Here is a 20,823-nt window from a genome sequence, read left to right as displayed (position 1 = left end):
GACCAGTACTCCTTTGGCCTCTCAGGGAAAATGCAGGCACATTCAGCCCAAATGAATTAGATTGTTGGGCATTCCACAGGGTCCATCCCCTCCCCTGGCAGTCTACTTGGGCATCGGCAGTCATGCTGTCGGCAGGACAGCTGCGGCTCTGTCCTGGCAGAGGAGAAAGGTGGGAGTAACGTCATTGGTTCCTGGGGCAGCAGAGGCAGCTTAAGCTTCCACACTTACAGTACCAACTATAATTTGGCTCCTATTACACAACCAGCAAGGGAGAAAGGGCAAGAAAGCCCTAAATAAAGAAACTGCGCCCAGAATACATATATCTAGTAAGCCAGATGCCAAGACACCAACAAGAAATTACAATCCATACTAAGAAACAGGAAGCTATGGTCCAGTCACAGGAACAAGAGAAGTCTCCAGATGACATAAAGGAGTTAAGACAACTAATCATAGATATTCAAACAAATCTCCTTAATAAATTCAATGAGATGGCTAAAGAGATTAAGGATAATGACTGAAGTGATAAATGCATAACTATGTGATTATACCAAATACCACTGATTTTACACTTTAGATGAACTGTATGCTTTATTAATGTGTATCAATAAAATTGATTTATTAAAAAATTGATTTGTTAAAAAGACAGTAGGTGAGCACAAAGAAGAATTTGAAAGCATACATAGAAAAATAGCAGATCTTATGGGAATGAAAGGTGCAATAAATGAAATTAAAAATACACTGGAGGCATTTAACGGCAGATTTGAGGAGTCAGAAGAAAGTATCAATGAGCTTGAAGTCATGGCCTCAAAGTGAACATACAAAAGAACAGATAAAGAAAAGAATGGGGAAAAATTGAACAGGGTCTCAGGGAGCTCCTTAATGGCAAGGGTTGTGCCAACATACATGTCATGGGTGTCCCAGAAGGAGAATAGAAGGGGGAAGGGGTAGAAGGAATATTTGAAGAAATAATGGTAGAAAATTCCCCAGCCCTATTGAATGACATAGATATCCATGTCCAAGAAGCACAACTTACTCTCATCTGAGTAAATCTGAATAGACCAACTCCAAGACACATACTAACCAGAATGTCAAATGCCAAAGACAAAAAGAGAATCCTGAGAGCAGCAAGAGAAAAGCAATGTATAACATACAAGGGACACCCAATAAGATTAAGTGCCAATTTTTCATTAGAAAACATGGAGGCAAGAAGGCAGTGGTATGAAATATTTAAGATACTGCAAAAGAAAAACTTCCAGCCAAGAATCATATATTCAGCAAGACTGTCTTTCAAAAATAAGGGTGAGTTTAGAATATTCACAGATAAAGAGACACTGAGAGTGTTTTTAACCAAGAGACAAGCTTTGCAGGAAATACTAAAGGGAGTGCCACAGCCTGAAAAGAAAAGACAGGAGAGAATGTCTTGGAAAAGAGTCCAGAAATGAAGATTAAACTGGTAAAAGTAAACTAAAAGTGTCAAAAGAGTGGTGAAAATAAAATGACTGATAAAGCCCAAAGGTCAAAATGGGTGAAATAAAAACTGCCTTTATAGTAATAACATTGAATGTTAACGGATTAAACTCCCCAATCAAGAGACACAGATTGGTGGAATGGATAAGAAAATATGAGCCATCTATATGCTATCTACAAGAGATTCATCTTATACCCAAGGACACCAACAGACTGAAGTGAAAGGCTGGAAGAAGAAATTCCATGCATGCAGTAGCCAAAAAGAAAGCTGGAGTAGCTATATTTACATCAACTGAAATAGCCTTTAAAAGCAAAACTGTTATTAGAGACAAGGAAGGACGTTATATACTAGTAAATGGGGCAATTCAACAGGAAGAAACAATAATCATAAATGTATATGCATTGAACTAGGATGCCCTAAGATACACAAGGGAAACACTGGCAAAACTGAAGGGAAAAATAGACATCTCTACAATAATAGTTGGAGACTTCAATACACCACTCTCAGCATTGGACAGAACATCTGGGCAAAGGATCAATAAAGAAACAGAGAACTTGTTTCTTCATATTCAGAATATTGCACCCCAAAACAGCAAGATATACTTTCTTATCAAGTCCTCAAGGATCTCTCTCCTGGATAGAACATGTGTTGCATCACAACGTAGATCTCAATAAATTCATCAAGATCAAAATTACACAAAGCACTTTCCCTGATCATAATGGAATAAAGTTAGAAATCAACAAGAGGTGGGAAAGGGAAAATTCACAAATATATGGAGATTAAATACCAACTCTTAAATAATCAGTGGGTCAAAAAGAAATTGTGAGAGAAATCAATATCTCAAAATGAATGAAAACGAGAACACAACATACCAGAACCTGTGCGATGCAGTGAAGGCAGTGCTGAGAGGGAAATTTATAGCCATCAATGCTTACACTTAAAAGAAGAAAGAGCTAAAATCAGTGACCTAATTACACCATAGGAGGAACTAGAATAAGAACAGCAAACTATTCCCAAAGCAAGTAGAAGGAATGAAATAAAGATCAGAGCAGAAATAAATGAGAACAAAAAAACAATAGAGGGAAGCAGACTTGGCCCAGTGGTTAGGGCATCTGCCTACCACATGAGAGGTCCGCGGTTCAAACCCCGGGCCTCCTTGACCTGTGTGGAGCTGGCCCATGCGCAGTGCTGATGCACGTAAGGAGTGCCCTGCCATGCAGGGGTGTCCCTGCGTAGGGTAGCCCCACGTGCAAGGAGTGCGCCCCGTAAGGAGAGCCGCCTAACATGAAAGAAAGTGCAGCCTGCCCAAGAGTAGCACTGTACACAAGGAGAGCTGACACAACAAGATGATGCAACAAAAAGAAACACAGATTTCCAGTGCCACTGATAAGGACAGAAGTGGTCACAGAAGAACACACAGCAAATGGACACAGAGAGCAGACAACTGGGGGGGGGGGGGGGGGAGGCAGGGAAGAAAAATAAATAAAAATAAATCTTTAAAAAAAAACAAACAATAGAATTAACAAAACCAAAAGTTGGTTCTTTGAGAAGATGAATAAAATTGACAAACCCTTAGCTAGACTAACAAAGAAAAAAAAAAGTGAAGATACTAATAAATACAAAATGAAAATGGGAACATTACTATGGGCTGCACAGAAATAAAAGAGATCATAAGAGGATACTATGAGCAACTATATGCCAATAAAGTAGACAATGTATTAATAAATGAAATGGAAAAATTCCTAGGAACCTACAAACAACCTACACTGATCCTAAAAAATAGAAGACCTCAACAAAAAAATCATAAGTAAACAGATACAGATTGAAGCAGTCATCAAACAACTCCCCAAAATGAAAAGCCCAGGTCCAGATTTTCACAGGTAAGTACTACCAAGCATTCAAAGATGTAATACCAATACTCCCAAACTCTTCCAAAATAATTGAATAAGAAGGAACGCTACCAAACTCATTCTATGAAGCCAATATTACCCTAATACCAAAGCCAGGTTAAAAAAATGAAAATTACAGACCCATTTCCCTAGTGAATATGGATGTAAAAATCCTCAACAAAATACTTGCTGATTGAATCCAACAATGCATTAAAAGAATTAATCATCATGATCAAGTGGGTTTTATACCAGGCACACAAGGGTGGTTCAACACAAGAAAATCCATCAGTATAATATATTACATTAATAAATCAAAGAAGAAAAATCACATGATCATCTCAATTGATGCAGAAAAGGCATTTGGTAAGACACAGCATCCTTTCTTGATGAAAATATTATAAAAGATAGAAATTGAAGGAAACTTTCTCAACGTGATAAAGGACACACATAAGAAAAACCCACAGCTAGCATTGTATTCAGTGGTAAAAGACTGAAAGCTTTGCTATTGAGATCAGGTGCCCAGTCTCACCACTGTTGTTCAATATAGTGCTAGAGGTTCTAGCTAGAGCAATCAGGCAAGAAAAAGAAATAAAAGGCATCCAAATTGGAAAGGAAGAAATAAAGCTTTTGCTATTTGCATATGATATGATCCTATATCTAGAAAGTCCTGAAAAATCTACAACAAAGCTGCTAGAGCTAATAAACTATTTCAGTAGAGTGTCAGGATAAAAGATCAATATGCAAAAATCAGTGGTGTTTCTATATGCAAGTAATGAGCATCTAAGGAAGAAGTCAAGGGAAAAATTTCATTTACATTAGTGACTGAAAGAATCAAATATTTAGGACTAACTTAGCCAAGGATGTAAAGCAATTATACTCAGAAAACTACAATGCATTGCCAGAAGAAATTTTGAAAAGACCTAAATAATTGGAAGACCATTCCATGCTCATGGATTGGAAGACTAAATACCATTACAATGTCAATTCTACCTAAATTGATATACAGATTCAATGCAATTCTGATAAAAATTCCATCAGCACTTTTTAAATGGACAACACAATTATCAAACTTATTTGGAAGGATAAGGGGGCCTCAAATAGCCAGAAACATATTAAAAAGGAAAAGTGAAGTTGGAGGACTCTCACTTCCAGTCTTTAAATCATATTATCTATCTACACTTGTAAAAACAGCATGGTACTGGCATAAAGATAGACACATAGACAAATGGAACTGAATTGATGGTTCAGAAACAGACCCTTGCATTTAGGGTCAAGTGATTTTTGATAAGCCTGTTAAATCCACCCCATTGGGTAAGAACAGTATATACAACAAATGGTGCTGCGAGAACTGGATATCCATAGCCAAAAGAAAAGAGGACCCCTATCTGACACCTTATATAAAAATTAACTCAAAAAGGATCAAAGACCTAAATATAAAGGCTAGAACCATAAAGTTCTTAGAAGAAAATGTAGGAAAACATCCTGAAGACCTGGTTGTAGGTGGTAGATTCTTAAACCTGGCACTGAAAACACAAGCAATGAAAGAAAATATGGATAAACTTAAACATATCTGTGATTCAAAGGACCGCATCAAGGTGAAAAGGTAGCCCACTCAATGGGAGAAAATATTTGGAAAATACATATCTGATAAGGGTTTGATTTCCATTCTATATAAAGATATCATATAATTGAACAATAAAAGAGCAAGCAGTCCAATTTAAAAATGGGCAAAAGACTTAAATAGACATTTCTCCAAAGAAGCAATACAAATGGCCAAAAAGCACATGAAAAATTGTTCAATATCACTAGCAATTAGGGAAATGCAAATCAAAACAATGAGATAACATCTCACACTGCATAGAGTGCCCATTATTTTTTAAAAAAACAACAGAAAACAATGAGTGCTGGAGAGATGTGGAGAAATAGGAACATCAACCAATGAATGCATAAGCAAAATGTGCTATATACATACGATGGGAAACTATGCTGAAGTAAAAAGAAGTGAAATTAGGACACATATGATAACATGGATGAATCCAGAAGACAGTATGCTAAGTGAAATAAGCCAGACGCAAAAGGACACATATTGCCTGGTCTCACTAACATGAACTAAATACGAAGTATAAACATATGGAGTTAAAACCTAGAGGATAGGCTATTAGGAGATAAGACAAAGGCTGTGAAGGAGTACTGATGCTTAATGTATGAACAAGTTTTATTTAACTTGACTGTAAATGTGTAGAAATGGATGGAGTTGATGGTAGCACATTATAGTGAGTAGCAGGTTTATAAATGGAATTGTGGCTGAAAAGGGTAGTCTAGGGATGTAAATGCCAACTGAAAGAAAGCTAGAGAATAATGTAGGGGCTGAATAACACAGTGAACCCAGGGTAAGAATTGTGGTTAATAGTACAAATGCAAGAATGTCCTTCTGTGAACTAGAACAGATGTACATCACTATTGCAGGGGGGATGGAAATGTGAAGAAGCATGGGAAAAATAAATTAATGTAACTTGTGTACTATAGTTAATAGCAATACTGTAATAGTCCTGCATAAGTGCCAAAGATGTACAGTGTTAATGATAGAGGGGGGGTAGCAGTTTGATATGGTCATGAATTCCAAAAATAGATATTGGATTATGTTTGTAATCTGGTCTGTACCTGGGCATGATTAAGTTATGATTAGGGCTTTGATTGGGCCACATCATTAGGGCATTGATTCCCCACCTCTTGGTGGGTGGGGACTCACAGATAAAAGGCATGGCCAAAGACAGAGTTGAGGGTGTTTGATGTTGGAGTTTTGATGCTGGAGTTTGATGCTGAAGCCTTAAGCTGGAGCCCTGGGAAATAAGCTCACAGAGGAAAAAGAAGCAAGCCCCAGAAGAGAGGAACCCTGAGCCCAGGAAGAAGCAAGACCCTGGAAGGGAGGAACCCAGGAAGCCTGAACCCTCACAGATGTTGGCAGCCATCTTGCTCCAACATGTGAAAATAGACTTTGGTGAGGGAAATAACTTATGCTTATGGCCTGGTATCTGTAAGCTCCTACCCTAAATAAATACCTTTTATAAAAACCAACCAATTTCTGGTATGTTGCATCAGCACCCCTTTGACTGACTAATACAGGAGGTATGGGAAAAAGTATGCCAAATGTATGCTATGGACCATAGTTAGTGATAATAGTCGATGATTTTATCTCATAATCTATAACAAATGTTCCACAACAGTGTAGTGTGTTGGTGAAGGGTTGTATGGGAATTCTACACATGTGCATGATTGTTTTGTTAAGTTCACAACTTCTGTAATAAAATACATATATTTTTTTTAAAGTAATTTTAAAAAAAGAAATGGTCTAAATGTTTTCCATTGTGGTTGTACCACTTTACATTTCTGTCAGCCATGCATGGCAGTTCTAGTTACTCAACATTCTCACTAACGCTTGGAATTATCAGTCTTCCATTTTAGCCAATCCAATGGGCATCTCATTGTGATTTATAATTTGATTTTTCCCTGATGACTGATGATGTTGAGTCTGATCTCTATGGATTTTCCTATTTTGCACATTTCAGATAGATATAATTATACAACATGTGGTCTTCTGTTGTGTGGCTTCTTTCACTTAGCATAGTGTTTTCAAGGTTCATTCATGTTGTACATGAATCAGTACCTCATTCTTTTTTGTTTTAATAGTTAAGCTTCTTTTTTTAACATGTTACAAAAGGTATTTATTCAGAACTATCAAAGCCCATGTCATCATCCAATTCATCAGATTCTTCTTTCTTTGCTCCTACTTTATTCTGGGGCAGCAGTAGTGGAGGAGGCAGGGCCTCCCTAGGTACAGCACCTGCTGCTGGGGCAGGTCCACCAGCGCCTACATTGCAGATGAGGCTGCCGATATTGATCTTGGCCAGGGCCTTTGCAAACAAACCTGCTGGGAAGGTTTAACATTTATACCAGGTGCTTTAATGAGGACATTCGTCTTATTTTCCATGATGGTGACCTCATCTTCATGAAGGATGAGCCCAAGTAGATGTAGATGAGCTTGGAGATGGGGCCTTGGTACAGGTCAGTGCTGGGTAGACATCTGCTGGGCATGGTGCTAGTCACAGGATAAAGTGAGACCCTCACCCCAATGCAAGTACCTTAGCAGCAGCTAAATGGATGAATAATATCCCATTGTATGGGTGCACCATATTTTGTTTATCCACTCATTCAGTTCATGGGTTATTTCCACCTTTTCGCTCTTATGAATAATGCTGCTGTGAGCATTCACTTACAAACTTTCATCAGAACACTTTTTTTCACTTCTCTTGGGTATGTACCTAGAAATGGAATTTCTGGGTCGTGTTGTAACTCTACTTTTTACTTTTTGAGGAATTTCCAAGCTGTCTTTCAAAGTAGTTGCTCCACTTTACATTCCCACCAGCAGCATACGAGGGTTCTGATTTCTCCATATCCTCACTAACACTTTTTATTGTCACATTATTTCTTCTTATTATTATTATTATTATAGCCATCCTAGTGGGTGTGAAATGCTATCTCATTGTGATTTTGATTCACATTTTCCTAATGGCTGAGCATCGCTTTATGTACCTATTGGCATTTGTATATCTTCTATGGAGAAATGGAGAAATGTCTATTCAAATCATTTGCCCATTTTTAAATTGGGTTATTGATCTTTTTATTGTTGGGTTGTAAGAGTTCTTTTTTGTATTCTGTATATTATACTCTTATCAGATATGATTTGCAAACATTTTCTCCAATTTTGTGGGTTGTCTTTTCACTTGATTGGTAGTGACCTTGGAAACACAAATATTTTCAGTTTTGAAGTTCAACTTATTTTTTCTTTATTTGCTTGTGGTTTTGATATCGTCCCTAAGAAACCATTGCCTAATCCAAGGTCACAAAGTTTTATACCCATGTTGTCTTTTAAGAGATTTATAGTTTTAGCTCTTTCATTTAGGTCTTTGATCCATTTATATATGATGAGAGGTAGGTGTTCAGTGTCATTCTTTTGCAGGTGGATATTCAGTTTTTCCAATACCATTTGTTAAGAAGACTAACCTTTTTCCCATCAAATGGTTTTGGTACCCTCATCAAGAATAATTTGAACATTTAGTATGGATTTCTTGAAATTGGTCATTTGTTTCCTTTTTTGATCCAAAATAGTTAGAAATTATCTACTTTGTTGACTTTTTATGAAACCGCTGTTGCTTGGATTGAATTTCTCTATTTTTGTCTGTTTTCAATTTCACTGATTTCTGCTTATGATTTTATTATTTCTTTCCCCCTACTAGTGATGAGTTTAATTTGCTCTTTCTCTCTCTTACTAAGGTATAAAGAAAGCTTAGGTCATTTATTTTAGATCTTTCTTCTTTCCTATTATAAGCACATAAAGCTATACATTTCCCTCTAAGCTTTTCTTTAAATGTATCCTACAAATTTTGATATATTGTGCTTTTATTTTCATTCAATTAAAAAGATTTTAAGTTTTTCTTGTGATTTCTTCTTTGACCAGTGTGTTATTTAGAAGCAAGTTGTTTAATTTCCGAAGTTTGGTTTTTCTACATATTTGCTGATTTCTAATTTAATTCTATTGTGGTTAAAGAACATAATCTATTAGATTTCATTCTTTTGAAATCTAAACTTTTCTGAGGTCCATCCTACAGTCTGTCTTTGTTAATATTCCATGTACACTTGAAAGAGATTTGTATTTTGCAGTTTTAGGTTATAGCATTCTATAAATATTAAGGTGGTTGATAATGTCAGTCAGATCTTCTGTCCTTTACTAATTTTATTATTTTATTAATTTCTTTTATTTCTATGGTTCTATCATTTATTGAGAAGCATTGTGTTAAAATCTCCAGCCATGACTGGAAATTAATAACCAGCTTATTAAAAAGTTCCAAATTTTAAAACCAATTCTGCCCTCAAACAGAACTTTTACATCTAGAAAATTCACTTGGAAATCTAGTGATTTTTGTGTTGAAATCAAAAGAATCACTTTTACTTAATCTTTAATATTTACTTAGTTCATAAATTTGACAAATTAAGTGATAACTCTCCTTAACACAGTTTGAGGTAAGGGCAAAGATTTAAAGTTTCATGGAACCTAATATCCTTTTAGGGGCATTCAACTCATCCTATAGTGAACAGGCTAGCCTGATGGCCAGATTCTCCTCTCTATATCAGCTGGAATCTTAAATCCTATCTTTCATCTAGGGCTTAATTTTATAGAAAATACAACACACATTTCCTGGGGTATCTTTCAACTTTCTATTGATTTTTTTTTTTTTTTTGGTGGGGGTCAGGTAATGTATTCGTTTCCTATGCTGCATAACAAGTTACCACAAATTTAGTGTTTTAAATTTAGTGGCTTACAACTCTCAGGGTTTCTGTGGGTCAAGAGCCCAAACATGACTTGACTGGCTTCTCTCGTTCATGTTCTCACAAAGCTGCAAAGTGTCATCCAGCCCTGAAGTCGCATCTGAGCCTTGGGGTCGTCTTCCAAGCTCACATGGTTGTCGGCAGAATCCAGTTCTTTGTGGTTGTAGGACTGAAACCCTTCGCTCCCACAGGCCACTCTCAGGCCTTTGCTATATGTGCCTTTATAACACAAGCAGCCCACACTATGTCAGCTTCCTTCTTCAAAGGCCTCTACTGATTTTAATGGCAAAATTCTTTGACTTTTTAATCACTTAATTTGAATGGATGGAATTTCACATCCTGAGCAAAATTAAATTCTCCCCCTCCCATTCTATCTCTTAACCACCTAATTTGCATTCAGAAGACTCTTTACACCTTTGACCACCATTATGTAGTCATTTATCAACATCTTAGCCTCCTCTGTAGAGGCATCCTCCTTCTATGGTGTCTAGATTAAATCTCGGCACACTTTTTCTGTAAAAGGCCCAATAGTAAATATTTTAGGCTTTGCAGGCCACATGGTCTTTGTCACAACTACTCATCTCTGCTGTTGTATTGTGAAGGCAGCCACAGACGATATGTAAATGAATGAGCGTGGTGGTGTTCTAATGAAACTTCATTAAACGGATGGTGGGCCAGATTTGACCCATGGGCTGTATTTGCCAACCCTCCTTTTTATACTGCCTGTGAGAAAAAAGTAATTTTTACATTTTCAAATGGTTGGAAAAAGTCAAAAGAAAAATAATATCTCATGGCATGTAAAATGATCTGAAATTCAAATTTTAAAGACCATATATAAAGTTGTATTGGAAAACAGCCACCCATGCTCATTTGTTGGTAAATTGTTCATGGCTGCTTTTGTGCTACAACCACAAAATTGAGCAGCTGGGGCAGAGATTGTATGGCCCGCAAAACCTAAAACATTTACCATCTCACTCTTGACAGGAAAAGTCTGCTCAGCCCTGGTTTAGACCATCAAGTGTTAGGGTCCCTGGAGGCCCACTCCTACTCCCTCTTCTCCTCTCACTCTGTCCTCTTTCCCTAGGCATGACTTCAGGTACCCACTGGCCCACCAACAGTGATTCACATATTTTTACCTGCAACGCAGACATGTCCTCCAGACCTGTGTATCCACTACCTACTTGACAACGTCTACTTGGAGGTCTCAAAGGTACCTCCCAAGGGCACATATCCGAAATGAGTTACTGCTCTTTCCCTTCAGATCTGATGCTCTTCCACTGTTCCCTGTCTTGGTGAATAGCTCCACATCCCTCCGGTTACTCAAGCCAAAATGAGTTGTCATCCTCGATTCTCTCCTCCCTTTACCCCTCCCTCCATATCTAATCCAGCGCCGAGTCTTGTCAAACGATGAGCTTAGATTTCCAAAATCCATCTAGTGAAGTCCCCAAGGACTGAAATCGTTAACTAGGTTTGACCTGGCCCTCAAGTCCAGCCTCATCTTGCACCATGCACCCTCTTTCTCTCTGCTTTTACTTACACTGGCCTCACTTTAATTTTTCAGACAGGCTTTTCTCCTCCTTGCTATGGGGCATTTCATACATGTTCTCTTTGTATGAACATGCTTCCTCTCTGCAGTATTTGGAACAAGTAATATTAGCTGCTGCAACAAACATGTCAATGATTTAACACAATAAAAGTTTATTTCTTGCTCTTACAAAGTCCAGTGTGGATATCCTGGTTGTCAGGTAGCCATCCACGCGATCATTCAGAGACCCAGGCCCCCTTTGGCTTGTGGCTCTGGCATCCACAGGATCTTTGAGTACCTTACTGAATCGGAAGCATCTGGTGGTTAGACGGCTGGGTGAGGGGAAGGTGGTGAAGAAGTGGAGGCTCACACAGGAGGTTTGGAATGGCCTATGCCTGGAAGTGGCAGTTATCACTTCCACCCGTGCTGCGTTGGCTGGAACTGAGTCATCTGACCATACCTAGCTGTTAGAGAATCGAGGAGCTATAGACTAGCTGTGTGCCTAGAAAGTAGAGGAAATGGTTTGGATGAACACATAGCTGTCTCTGCCACACACTCCATCCCCCACTGCCTTCTCTAATTCCTTCTACCCCTCGTGCAGACCTCAGGGACACATACCTCCCTTCCTCCCTCACTAGGTCTAATCACCCTCATACTTCAGGTACCTTTCTTTTGTGGCACCCAGCACTATTGTAAATCTCCTTTCCTTTGGGTTACTATTCCTTCAAGGCACATTTCTCACTCGGCAGTGCTCTTTGAGAGTAGGAATCTTGTCTGTTTTGCTCTTTCCCAACTCAGTGCTTGGCACATTGTAGGCATTTAGTAAATATCTGTTGATCAAATGAACAAAAATGAGAGAGTATGAATAATTGCCCAGTGGAAATCTAGTGCTACCCACAGGGCTCCAGGGGAAGCCAAACTAAAGTGCACAGCCTCTTCCAGCCACTGACCTGGGAGCCTTCCACGGGCCTGCGCCTGACCCAGCGCCTCCCAGCCTGTCCAGGGGTCTGCAGGACCTCTGCACCACTTCCGGTTCCTCAGAGGGCACTGGTACTGTTCCCTGCTAACACTCTCCCCGAGAGGCCCCAGGTGTCCCAGCTGCCCTGCTCAGTAAGGACCCTGTGGGGGTGCAGGCCGGCTCACTCCTGGCTCTGCCATATCCCCCTATTCCTCCCCAGATCGGGGTCCAGGACAAGCCTCAGGGAAGGGGACCATCAGGAGTGCTGTTGACAGACTGACAGGGTGTGTGGAGGTTTGAATTGAGGAAGGTGAAGCGTCAAACAAATTGTATCCTGAAGTCAAAGTCAGTGCCTCACCAGATGTCCAGACTCCTTGTGAGACAAGTGCTATACAAGTGTTTGTTCTTATTTTGTCACCAGCATCCCCAGTACTTGGTGGAGGCGCCATATCCAGTGTGGAGAAGGGAACAGAATTCTTAACTCTCAAACATGAAACAGTGATGCCAGAATTTCAGACAGGAAGGGCAGGGTTCTCCTGGGTGTGAGCGGCAGGGGCAGGGCACTGCGCAGCAGGGAGCCCCATCCACAGCTGCAGCTCTTCCCCACCCCCAGTCCTAGCAAGTATTAATATCATAGCCCTGCAGGGTGGGGCCGGAAGCTCCCGGCCAGGGGCAAGGTCTCTGACTGGTCTCCCCTGCATGGTTGCAGATCGCCAAGGAGGATGCTGTACTGCCGGTAGCTCTCTTCCCGTCGCTCTGTGAGCTCATCTTTCATAACAACCCTCTGGTGGCCCATACTCGAGGTATGGTGCCACGAACCTTGCCCCACCCACCCCAGTGCCCAAGGGGCATCGTGGGCACCCCTAGCCCCACCTCATGGATGCCAAGCCCTGGGATCTTTTCTGCCTTGGGGGTGGAGGAGGTGCACAGTGCATCAGGAGTGGAGAAAACAACAGACACGTCCTCGGCACCAGCTCATGCATTCAGCAACCCTGTCGGGCAGGCATTATTGTCCTCATTTTACAGCGGAGGAAACAGGGAGGTTCATGATCGGCCCAAGGTCACACACAACAAGAAAGAGGCAGAGCTGGGAATGAAAAACAGGCTTACCTAGATCCTGTACAAGCTCTTTAAGCTGGGCTCTGCCCTCTGGAGCTGATCTGTTAGGACCTCTTCCTCCGCTTCCCAGCTGGGGAGGAGCACGGGCCCAGCTGCAGGTCCTTCCCCTCCCAGAGCAGGGGAGCTTCCTAGCCCAGCTGTAGCAGCTGGAGGCAGCTGGGGGCCCTGGACTGCACAGGTGGAGTGGCAATCCCCGCTCCACAGCATCTTTGCTGCCTTGGGCAAATGCCTTACTTCTCTGTGCCTCAGTTTCCTCACCTGTCCAATGGAGATATTATAGGGTTGATGTGAGGATGAAATACCTTACACCGACGCATGTAAAGCAGGATGAACTGTGTGCAGCACGCGATAAGCCCCAGTAAATGGTGGCTAATATTAATCTTGCCATTTTCCCATCATGGCACCAGGTGTCCCTCCACTGCTAAAAAGCTTCCTCCAGGAGCGACTGGGGATCCACTTAATTCGAAAGAAAATAGTAAAGGCTAAGCATCCACATATTTTGATGCCTCGAAAGGACTCGCGGAAGGTAAGGCTTCCAAGCACAGGGCCCCCATCCCAGGGGAGCGGAGCCTCTAAATGGGAGCAGACTGCCCCGAAGGCAGGGCTCCTGATTCCACAGGGCCCGAACCTCCACGAGGCTCAGTCGTCGTCTCCTTTCCTTGCTCTGCTAAATCCAGATACACCAGGAGGGACAAGAGAGGCCCAAGGAGTCAGAGTAGGGAACAGCCTAGGGGGTCACTGAGTCTGACCCCCTATTTTTACAGAAAAACTGAGGCCCAGAGAAGGAGCTGTGGAGAACTGGGCGGAGCCCCAGCCTTGAAGTCAGAAGACCCAGGTATGAGCCTGGCTGCCTCACTTCCCACAGCTGCCTGACCTCGGGCAGGAGTCTCACCTCTCTGAGCTTCAGTTTTCTCACTCTAAAACCTCTCAGAGCTGCTGAGAGCACTGGATGAAACAACAGATATGAAAGTATGCTCTAAACTCCACAGCCCATACAGCGCAAGTTATAATCATCAGTGGTAATCACCGATGGCTGTGTTAGGACTCGAATACAGGTCTCCTGCCCGAGCCTTAAGGCAGTGTGTCCTTATGCTGAGAGCAAATCTGCTTCCTCTTTAACTTTTCCAGCCAGTGGTCTTAGACTGGCCTTTCGGGATGCCATAAAAGTAAATCAAATCATTTTACTGGAAAAATCAGATATTTCTATGAAATTCTCCTCCCTTCCTAACTGGGTGCTACTGACCCAGAAGTTAAACACTGTTCTTCCCTCGCCACTCCCTCTCAGCCTGCTTCCATTCAGCCAAGCTCTCCTCTTGAGCTCTCAGAGGACCAGAGCAAGCAATTTAAAGCAGAAATGGGCAGAAACTCAAAGGGTTTCCATCATCTCCCCCCTTCTCTGGCACCTCCTCAAAGGATCCCACTCCCTCCTTCCCATCAGCCAGGTGGGGAAGAGGCAGATTCGGAGTGAGCCGGATGCCGAGTCTGTCCTCCTCTCACCCCCTCTCTCAAGCCCCCTTCCTCGTATTCTGCTGAGCACTGGCAAATAGACCCTCTCCTAATCCTCCCAACACGGAGAGGTAGGTATCGTACAGATAGGGAAACAGGTTCGGAGAGGTGAACTGACTTGTCTGAAGTTAGTACTGATGGGGAGCAGATATGACTCAAGCAGTTGGGCTCCTACCTCCCACATGGGAAGTCCTGAATTCAGTTCCTGGTGCCTCCTGAAAAAATTAAAATGAGCAACAAGCAAAACAAATGAAAAAAACCAACTCAAGGAAGCTGATGTGGCTCAGTGACTGAGCACCAGCTTCCCACATATGAGGTCCCAGGTTCAATCCCTGACCCCTAGCACATTAAAAAAAAAAAAAAAAAAAAAAGCACTGAGGTCCAAGGTGCCCCTCTAGAGTTCTGACTAATGGAGGATAGGCACAAATGCCAGTAGCAAAATGAGAGAGAAAACAGTCCTTCGTTAATCTGTGCGGACATCCTCTAACCCCCGGTGCAGGGAAGACCAGAGACTGTGGCTCAGGCCCGAAGCCAGACTGGGGTGCCTCCCTACCACAAGCTAGCACTGGGGTGGTAGAGAAGAGGCTGGATGTGCAGACCCCTGGGCCTCCTCCTCAATCAGTTATCTGGATGAAGGGGCAGGCCCTCCCTTTATACCTAGGTGTGCGCAGATCAGGGAAATGCAGACCCTGCCCAAGCAGGCCCCGGCCCCACCTGGTGGGTAACCAGGAAGCTGGGCAAGCCCTTTGCTTCTGAGAATGCAAACGGAAGCTAGCACAGCCTGCTTTGGATTCCCAGCAGCCAGCCCTCCAGTGAAACAGGCCCAGTGCCCATCAACCTCTGACCAATTAGACTATCTACTCTTCCCTTGGTAAGGGGCTGGGAAAGTAGCAGTAGGACAGAGGAAGATCAGAGTTCCTCCATCACTCCTCCATCTCGGAAGGAGGCACCAACAGGCAGTCCCAGGACTGGGAGCGGGAGGGGTCCCTGTTGCCCTTCCCCACAGCTGGTAAGAGATGGCATCTGGTGTCTTGGACAGAAGCATGGTGCCACCTGTTGCCCTAGGCCTGAATTCTAAGACAGAGTCCCTCAGACTTCAAGTCTAAACACTGAGGCTTTACATATTTTCCAAAAGGAGATGTTTTCCTAAATAGAAACTGGCTTTATAAGACAGTCATCCTTCACACTCCTGCGTGTGTTGAGTACGTTTGCGGTCTAAGCAGGACAAGGACTATCCCCCTGTTAAATGCTGAGGAAATGGCAGCTCGGAGGGGTGGAACTCTATTCCAGCCCCTGTTTTTCTAACTACAGAACTTGGGGTCTTTCCACTGCACTACCCAGCCTGTAAAAGTAGACCAAACACCTTTGCTCAAGACTCGGAAACAATCCGCTGTGTAAACTGGTGGAGGGGGGCAGGAATAAGCCCAGCCGAGGGGAAGTGAGTACGTGGACGCCCGGCTCAGCAGCCACCCTCCCGGCAGCTGAGGCAAGGAAGGCTTTCGCTAATTACAGGAAGCCGAGCAGCTCAGCAGGAAAGAAGGGATTTCCTTGGCCCTGCACTCTGCTGCTCTCCAGAAGACGCAGGCATGTCCCCTACACCCCATGCCAGGTGTCCCCCAGGAAATTCAAGGGCCGTCTGTTAAACCATGGCTGGAGGAGGGAGGTGACCAAAGGCCAGAGCCATGTGGTCAGGGAGGCGGAATGAGACCTGGAGCCGAGGACTGGCATCGGATCGCCTGGGCTCTGCTGCTGAGTAACACTGTGACCTTGGACAAGTCATTCTGCCTCTTTGAGCCCCAGTTTCCTCATCTATAACATGAGGCTAATTATTCACTGGGTAGTTTTGAGGTGTGAATAAAACAACATACCTCATGGACAGGGCATGTCGTAGATGCTCCAGAGCGTGCTCCCCGTCCCAGCCCCCTGTGGATCCTCGGCCGTCCTCTGGCCCCTGTACCTTGTGGCCTTAGGGGGTGAGGTCCAGGGGGAGGGACTCTTGATTAGGGAGAAAATCCAGCCCAGCCTTCTCCCATGACAGGTGAAAACCCACATTCCAAAGGTGCCGAAGCAGCCCCTGACGCTCCGTTACCCATCCGGGAACACAGTCAAGTCTCCTTCAAAGAATGTGCTGGAGCCAGAAGCAGAGCCAGCTGTGAAGCTACCCACTGCCAAAAGCTCTTCCCTGGATATAGAGGGCATTGAGGGCCTCAGCCTGCCCCATCGTGCCTTCGTGCCCCTGCCTCCCATCTGCTCTGACTCCACCGTGCACAGTGAAGACACCATGTCCCGCCCGAGTGACACAGCTGGTCACCTTAGCCCGGAGCACCTGTCAGATGAGGACACCAAGAGCACAGAGTCCGTCTTCTTAACCCAGGTGCCTGGATCCACCCTCCCCTGCCCTTTTCTTTCCAGCTCCCACAGGTTCCTGGGCAACCTTTTGCTGGCTGAACTGCTATGGGTGGCTGGACGCAAGCACAGGGCAGGTCTAGAAACCAGACCTGCAGCCCTTTCTAGCAGATCCACTGATCCAAGGCTACTAGCGGGACACATGTGGGGACAAGTCCTGGTTCCATGACACAGACAACGTCTGGGGTCTGACTGAGGGCAGTTTGCCAGGAGGGCTTGCTGGTGCTTCTGCTCATTTGCTGGAGGTCACCTCACTTCTGGTGTCACCTCGGGATCTTGGTAACACAGTGGATCAGATGCAGGGCCTCCCCTCCAGGGGCCATTCTCACGGGGGAGATGGGCACGAACACCACACAGAATCAGTGCTGAGACCAAAGGAAACCCAGGGCCATGGAGCCAAGGGGAAAGAGGGATGCCCCTACCCAGACCAGGAGGGATTTCTGGCTCAATGAGCTCAGCTCAAATGAGCTGAACTTTGCAAGCTGAACAAGAGTTAACAAGGTGCAGATGTGGGCAACAAGGGCATTCGGGGCAGAGGGAACAGCATGAACATCGGGGACGCAGATGGGAAATTAAAATTGTCTGTGCAGGAACCACAAATGGGTCAGTGTCAGTGGAGCACAGAGAGCTGCATAGGGAAAGGGGGATATAAGGCCGGAAGACTTGACAGGGATACTCTGAAAGTTGTTATCATGCCATCTCCCTAACTGATCTCCCTGCCTCCAGTCTTGCCCATCTAGTCTGAACACTGCCAGATCTTTCCAAGATGTACATCTGCCCATACATTTGTGTCTAACTCTCTTTCTATCCACCCATCTCTTTATTTCACAAATGATTTATAGTGACATGTAAAATATAAATTCAGACAGTATAAAAATATCTGCATGAACTATTTTAGAATCTTTTTGGAACAAAACCATGTCTCTAGGGGAAAAAATCTTGCTTTATTTCTTTTACTTGCCTCGTTGCCAGGCTAGAACCCTACAGTACAGTGTTGACTAGAAATGGTAAGATGTTCGTTATGGGTTTTACATAGATACCCTTTATCAAGCTGAGGGAGTTTCCTTCTAGTTCTAGCTTTTCAAAAGTGTTTTATCATGAAATGGTGTTGGATTGTATCTATTGAGAAAATCATATGATTTTTCTCCTCTATTTTATTGCTATTAGTATATTAGATTAATTGATTTTCAGATGTTAAACCAACTTTGCATTCCTGCAATAAATGCCATTTGGTCATGATGTATAATCCTTTTTATATGTTGCTGCGTTCAGTTTGCTAGTATTTTGTTGAGGGTTTTTGCATCTGTAGTTTTCCTTTCTTGTGATGTCTTTCCCCGGTTTTGGTATCAGGGTAATACTAACCTCCTGGAATACTTTCCTCATAGAGAGGGAAGTGTTCCCTCTTCTTCTAAATTTTGGAAGTGATTGTGATGAATTGGTATTAATTCTTCTTTAAATGCTTTGTAGAATTAACCAGTGAAGCCCTCTGGCCCTGGGCTTTTCTTTGTGTGCAGTTTCAAAATTACTAATTCAATGTCTTTATGTGTTATAGTTCTGTTAAGATTTTCTATTCAACCAAAAGTTTTAATAAAAGATATAACTAAATGCCTACATAAAATAACAGGTTTCATAAGGATGTGTCTTATAAAACCTTTAGGATGGGCAAAAAAAAAGTGAACTTGAGCCAGTTTATTCATCTCAAAACTCCTCCATGGCTTGTCATCTCAGTGAGGGTAAAGAAAATACAAACAAGCAAACAAGAAAAAACCCTTCAGTTTGACATGTGAAGGTGCTTTACTAATCTGGGCCCTGCTTATCACTCCAGCTACACTGATTTTTAGTTCCCCCAAATGCACCTTGCTGCGCCTGAGGACAGCTCTCCTGGAAGTCTCCCCGTCCCCAGGCTGGGTTAAGGGCTTCCCCTGAGCTCACCAAGGCCCCTGCGTTCCTTGCTGTGGTGGCACTTATCGCGGTGTCTGGTCCTAGTCTTTTCCTTTCCGCCCCCTCCCAGCCCCACCTGAAGTCCCGAGAGGAGCGCCTCTCCTCAGCGCTCAGCACGGGGACAGGCATGGAGCTGCTGCTCGACAGTTACGGGAATGGATTCGTGTGTGTTTCCTCCCGTCACAGGTGAGTGGGCTGCCTTCCTCCGTTTTCCAGAGGAATGAATCCGAGGTGGAAAAAGACCAAAGGAAACCATCAGCAACGTTCAGAGAAGTGAAGAGGGCGCGGAGGAAGCTCCCATCTGCCTCCCTCCCTGACAAGTACCACGGCTATGAGGAGCTGCTCTCCGCTAAGCCTGATCCAGACTTCACCGAGCCCAAGGGTATGTGAGAAGGCTGGCTCCAGGCAAGGGTTCTTCACAGCCCGGAGCAAGCCAGGGCCAAGCCAAGGCTGCAGCCAGGCCAGCTCTTCCCAGGCAGGGTGCTGTCAAAGGGTGCCTCTTAGGGTATCCTGAAGCCCTTCCTACGGAGAGCCCCTCTCCTGGCCTGAGCCTTCACTGGCTTTTGGGGAGACACAGCTTATTCAGATTCCAGCAGGTCTGGGTCCAGCTGCTCTTGTTGAGAGGGTCTCTCCTTAGGAAGGGTTTGATGGACAAACATCCAGATGGACCAGATTCCCGAGCTCCTTCCCCGCCCAGTTAAGCCCCAGATTGAACACTAAAACCCTCCCTATGGGTTTTGAGGCGAGGGAGAGAGCGCCCTCCCTGAGCCCCTTATTTCAGAATGATGTGCTAGCGTCACTGTCCCCAGCAGGATCCAGCTGGGCTTCCTTTCCCTGTGGTGCAAAGCCCTGGAGGTTAACCTGGTCAGGGTCAGCCCCTCGCCTGGCTCCAGTGCTAATCTGCCTCTAGGATCTATGCTGAGAGGGGACAAGTAGTCACTGAATGCAGGATGGAACTCCAGGCACTGCTCCAGAGCAGGGAGAGCTCTGACAGCAGGTTTCCTTCTTGCGCCTCTACAATCCTTTTACCCACGGCGACTCTGAGATGGGGAATAAAGAAATCAGGGGGTGCTTTGACTCACCCTAGCCCGCCTGCCCTAGGAATCCAGAAGAACGCACAGGCCCTGCAGCACATGCTGAGGCACCCACTCCTGTACCGCTCCTCCAAGCCCAAGACGGACGCTTTTCAGAAACCCTACGCCCCCAAGGAGAAACGGGTAAACATCTACCTCACCGAGTGTGTAAATGGCCCCTTAGGGGCCCCACAGGTGCCAGCGTGGCCGTCATCTCGGGACCTTCTCAGGGCCGTGCTTGTCCACTGCCCTCAAGTGTGTCCCTTCCTGTTGCTGTGAGGAGGTGAGGAGGTGAGGCCAGGAGAGTCTGAGCCTCAACCTGGGCTAACACCCTCCCTCACCTTGTCAGACCCAGAGGATCCCTCTTCCACCCCCTCGGAAGACTCGAGCCCAGCTGCTGGATGACATCCTCATTCGCATGCGGGACCCCCGGAACATTACGGAGGCTCCTCTAGGTATGGCCTGGCCCCGGGCGGCCGCAGCTGCGGGGACCCGAGATCCAGCCGTTCACCCCTCTTTGCTGGTTTGAGGCAAAGTGCTTGCATCCCGAGCAG

General features: G+C 44.2%; 1 protein-coding gene and 1 long non-coding RNA gene across 6 annotated transcripts in view; one reads left to right on the top strand and one right to left on the bottom strand.

The window, feature by feature from the left end:
- XRRA1 (X-ray radiation resistance associated 1) overlaps window positions 1–20,823 on the top strand; it is a 98,315-nt gene that overhangs the window by 76,228 nt on the left and 1,264 nt on the right. For 4 of the 5 annotated variants that reach the window (XM_058305949.2, XM_023585821.3, XM_058305951.2 and 1 more), the window contains exons 13-18: window positions 12,934–13,027; window positions 13,751–13,869; window positions 16,888–17,223; window positions 19,383–19,578; window positions 20,298–20,413; window positions 20,619–20,724. In XM_058305949.2, coding sequence (XP_058161932.1) covers window positions 12,934–13,027; window positions 13,751–13,869; window positions 16,888–17,223; window positions 19,383–19,578; window positions 20,298–20,413; window positions 20,619–20,724 — 967 coding nt within the window. The remainder of the gene's footprint in view (window positions 1–12,933; window positions 13,028–13,750; window positions 13,870–16,887; window positions 17,224–19,382; window positions 19,579–20,297; window positions 20,414–20,618; window positions 20,725–20,823) is intronic. The other variant, XM_058305950.2, reaches the window with a different exon arrangement.
- Window positions 1–20,823, bottom strand: part of LOC139439885 (uncharacterized) — a 56,062-nt gene that overhangs the window by 34,825 nt on the left and 414 nt on the right. The window lies entirely within an intron of this gene.

The sequence above is a fragment of the Dasypus novemcinctus genome, chromosome 10 (assembly GCF_030445035.2).
Source record: "Dasypus novemcinctus isolate mDasNov1 chromosome 10, mDasNov1.1.hap2, whole genome shotgun sequence".
Taxonomy (NCBI): domain Eukaryota; kingdom Metazoa; phylum Chordata; class Mammalia; order Cingulata; family Dasypodidae; genus Dasypus; species Dasypus novemcinctus.
The sequence above is the reverse complement of the archived record's forward strand: the minus strand, read 5'-3'. Positions and strand labels throughout refer to the sequence as shown.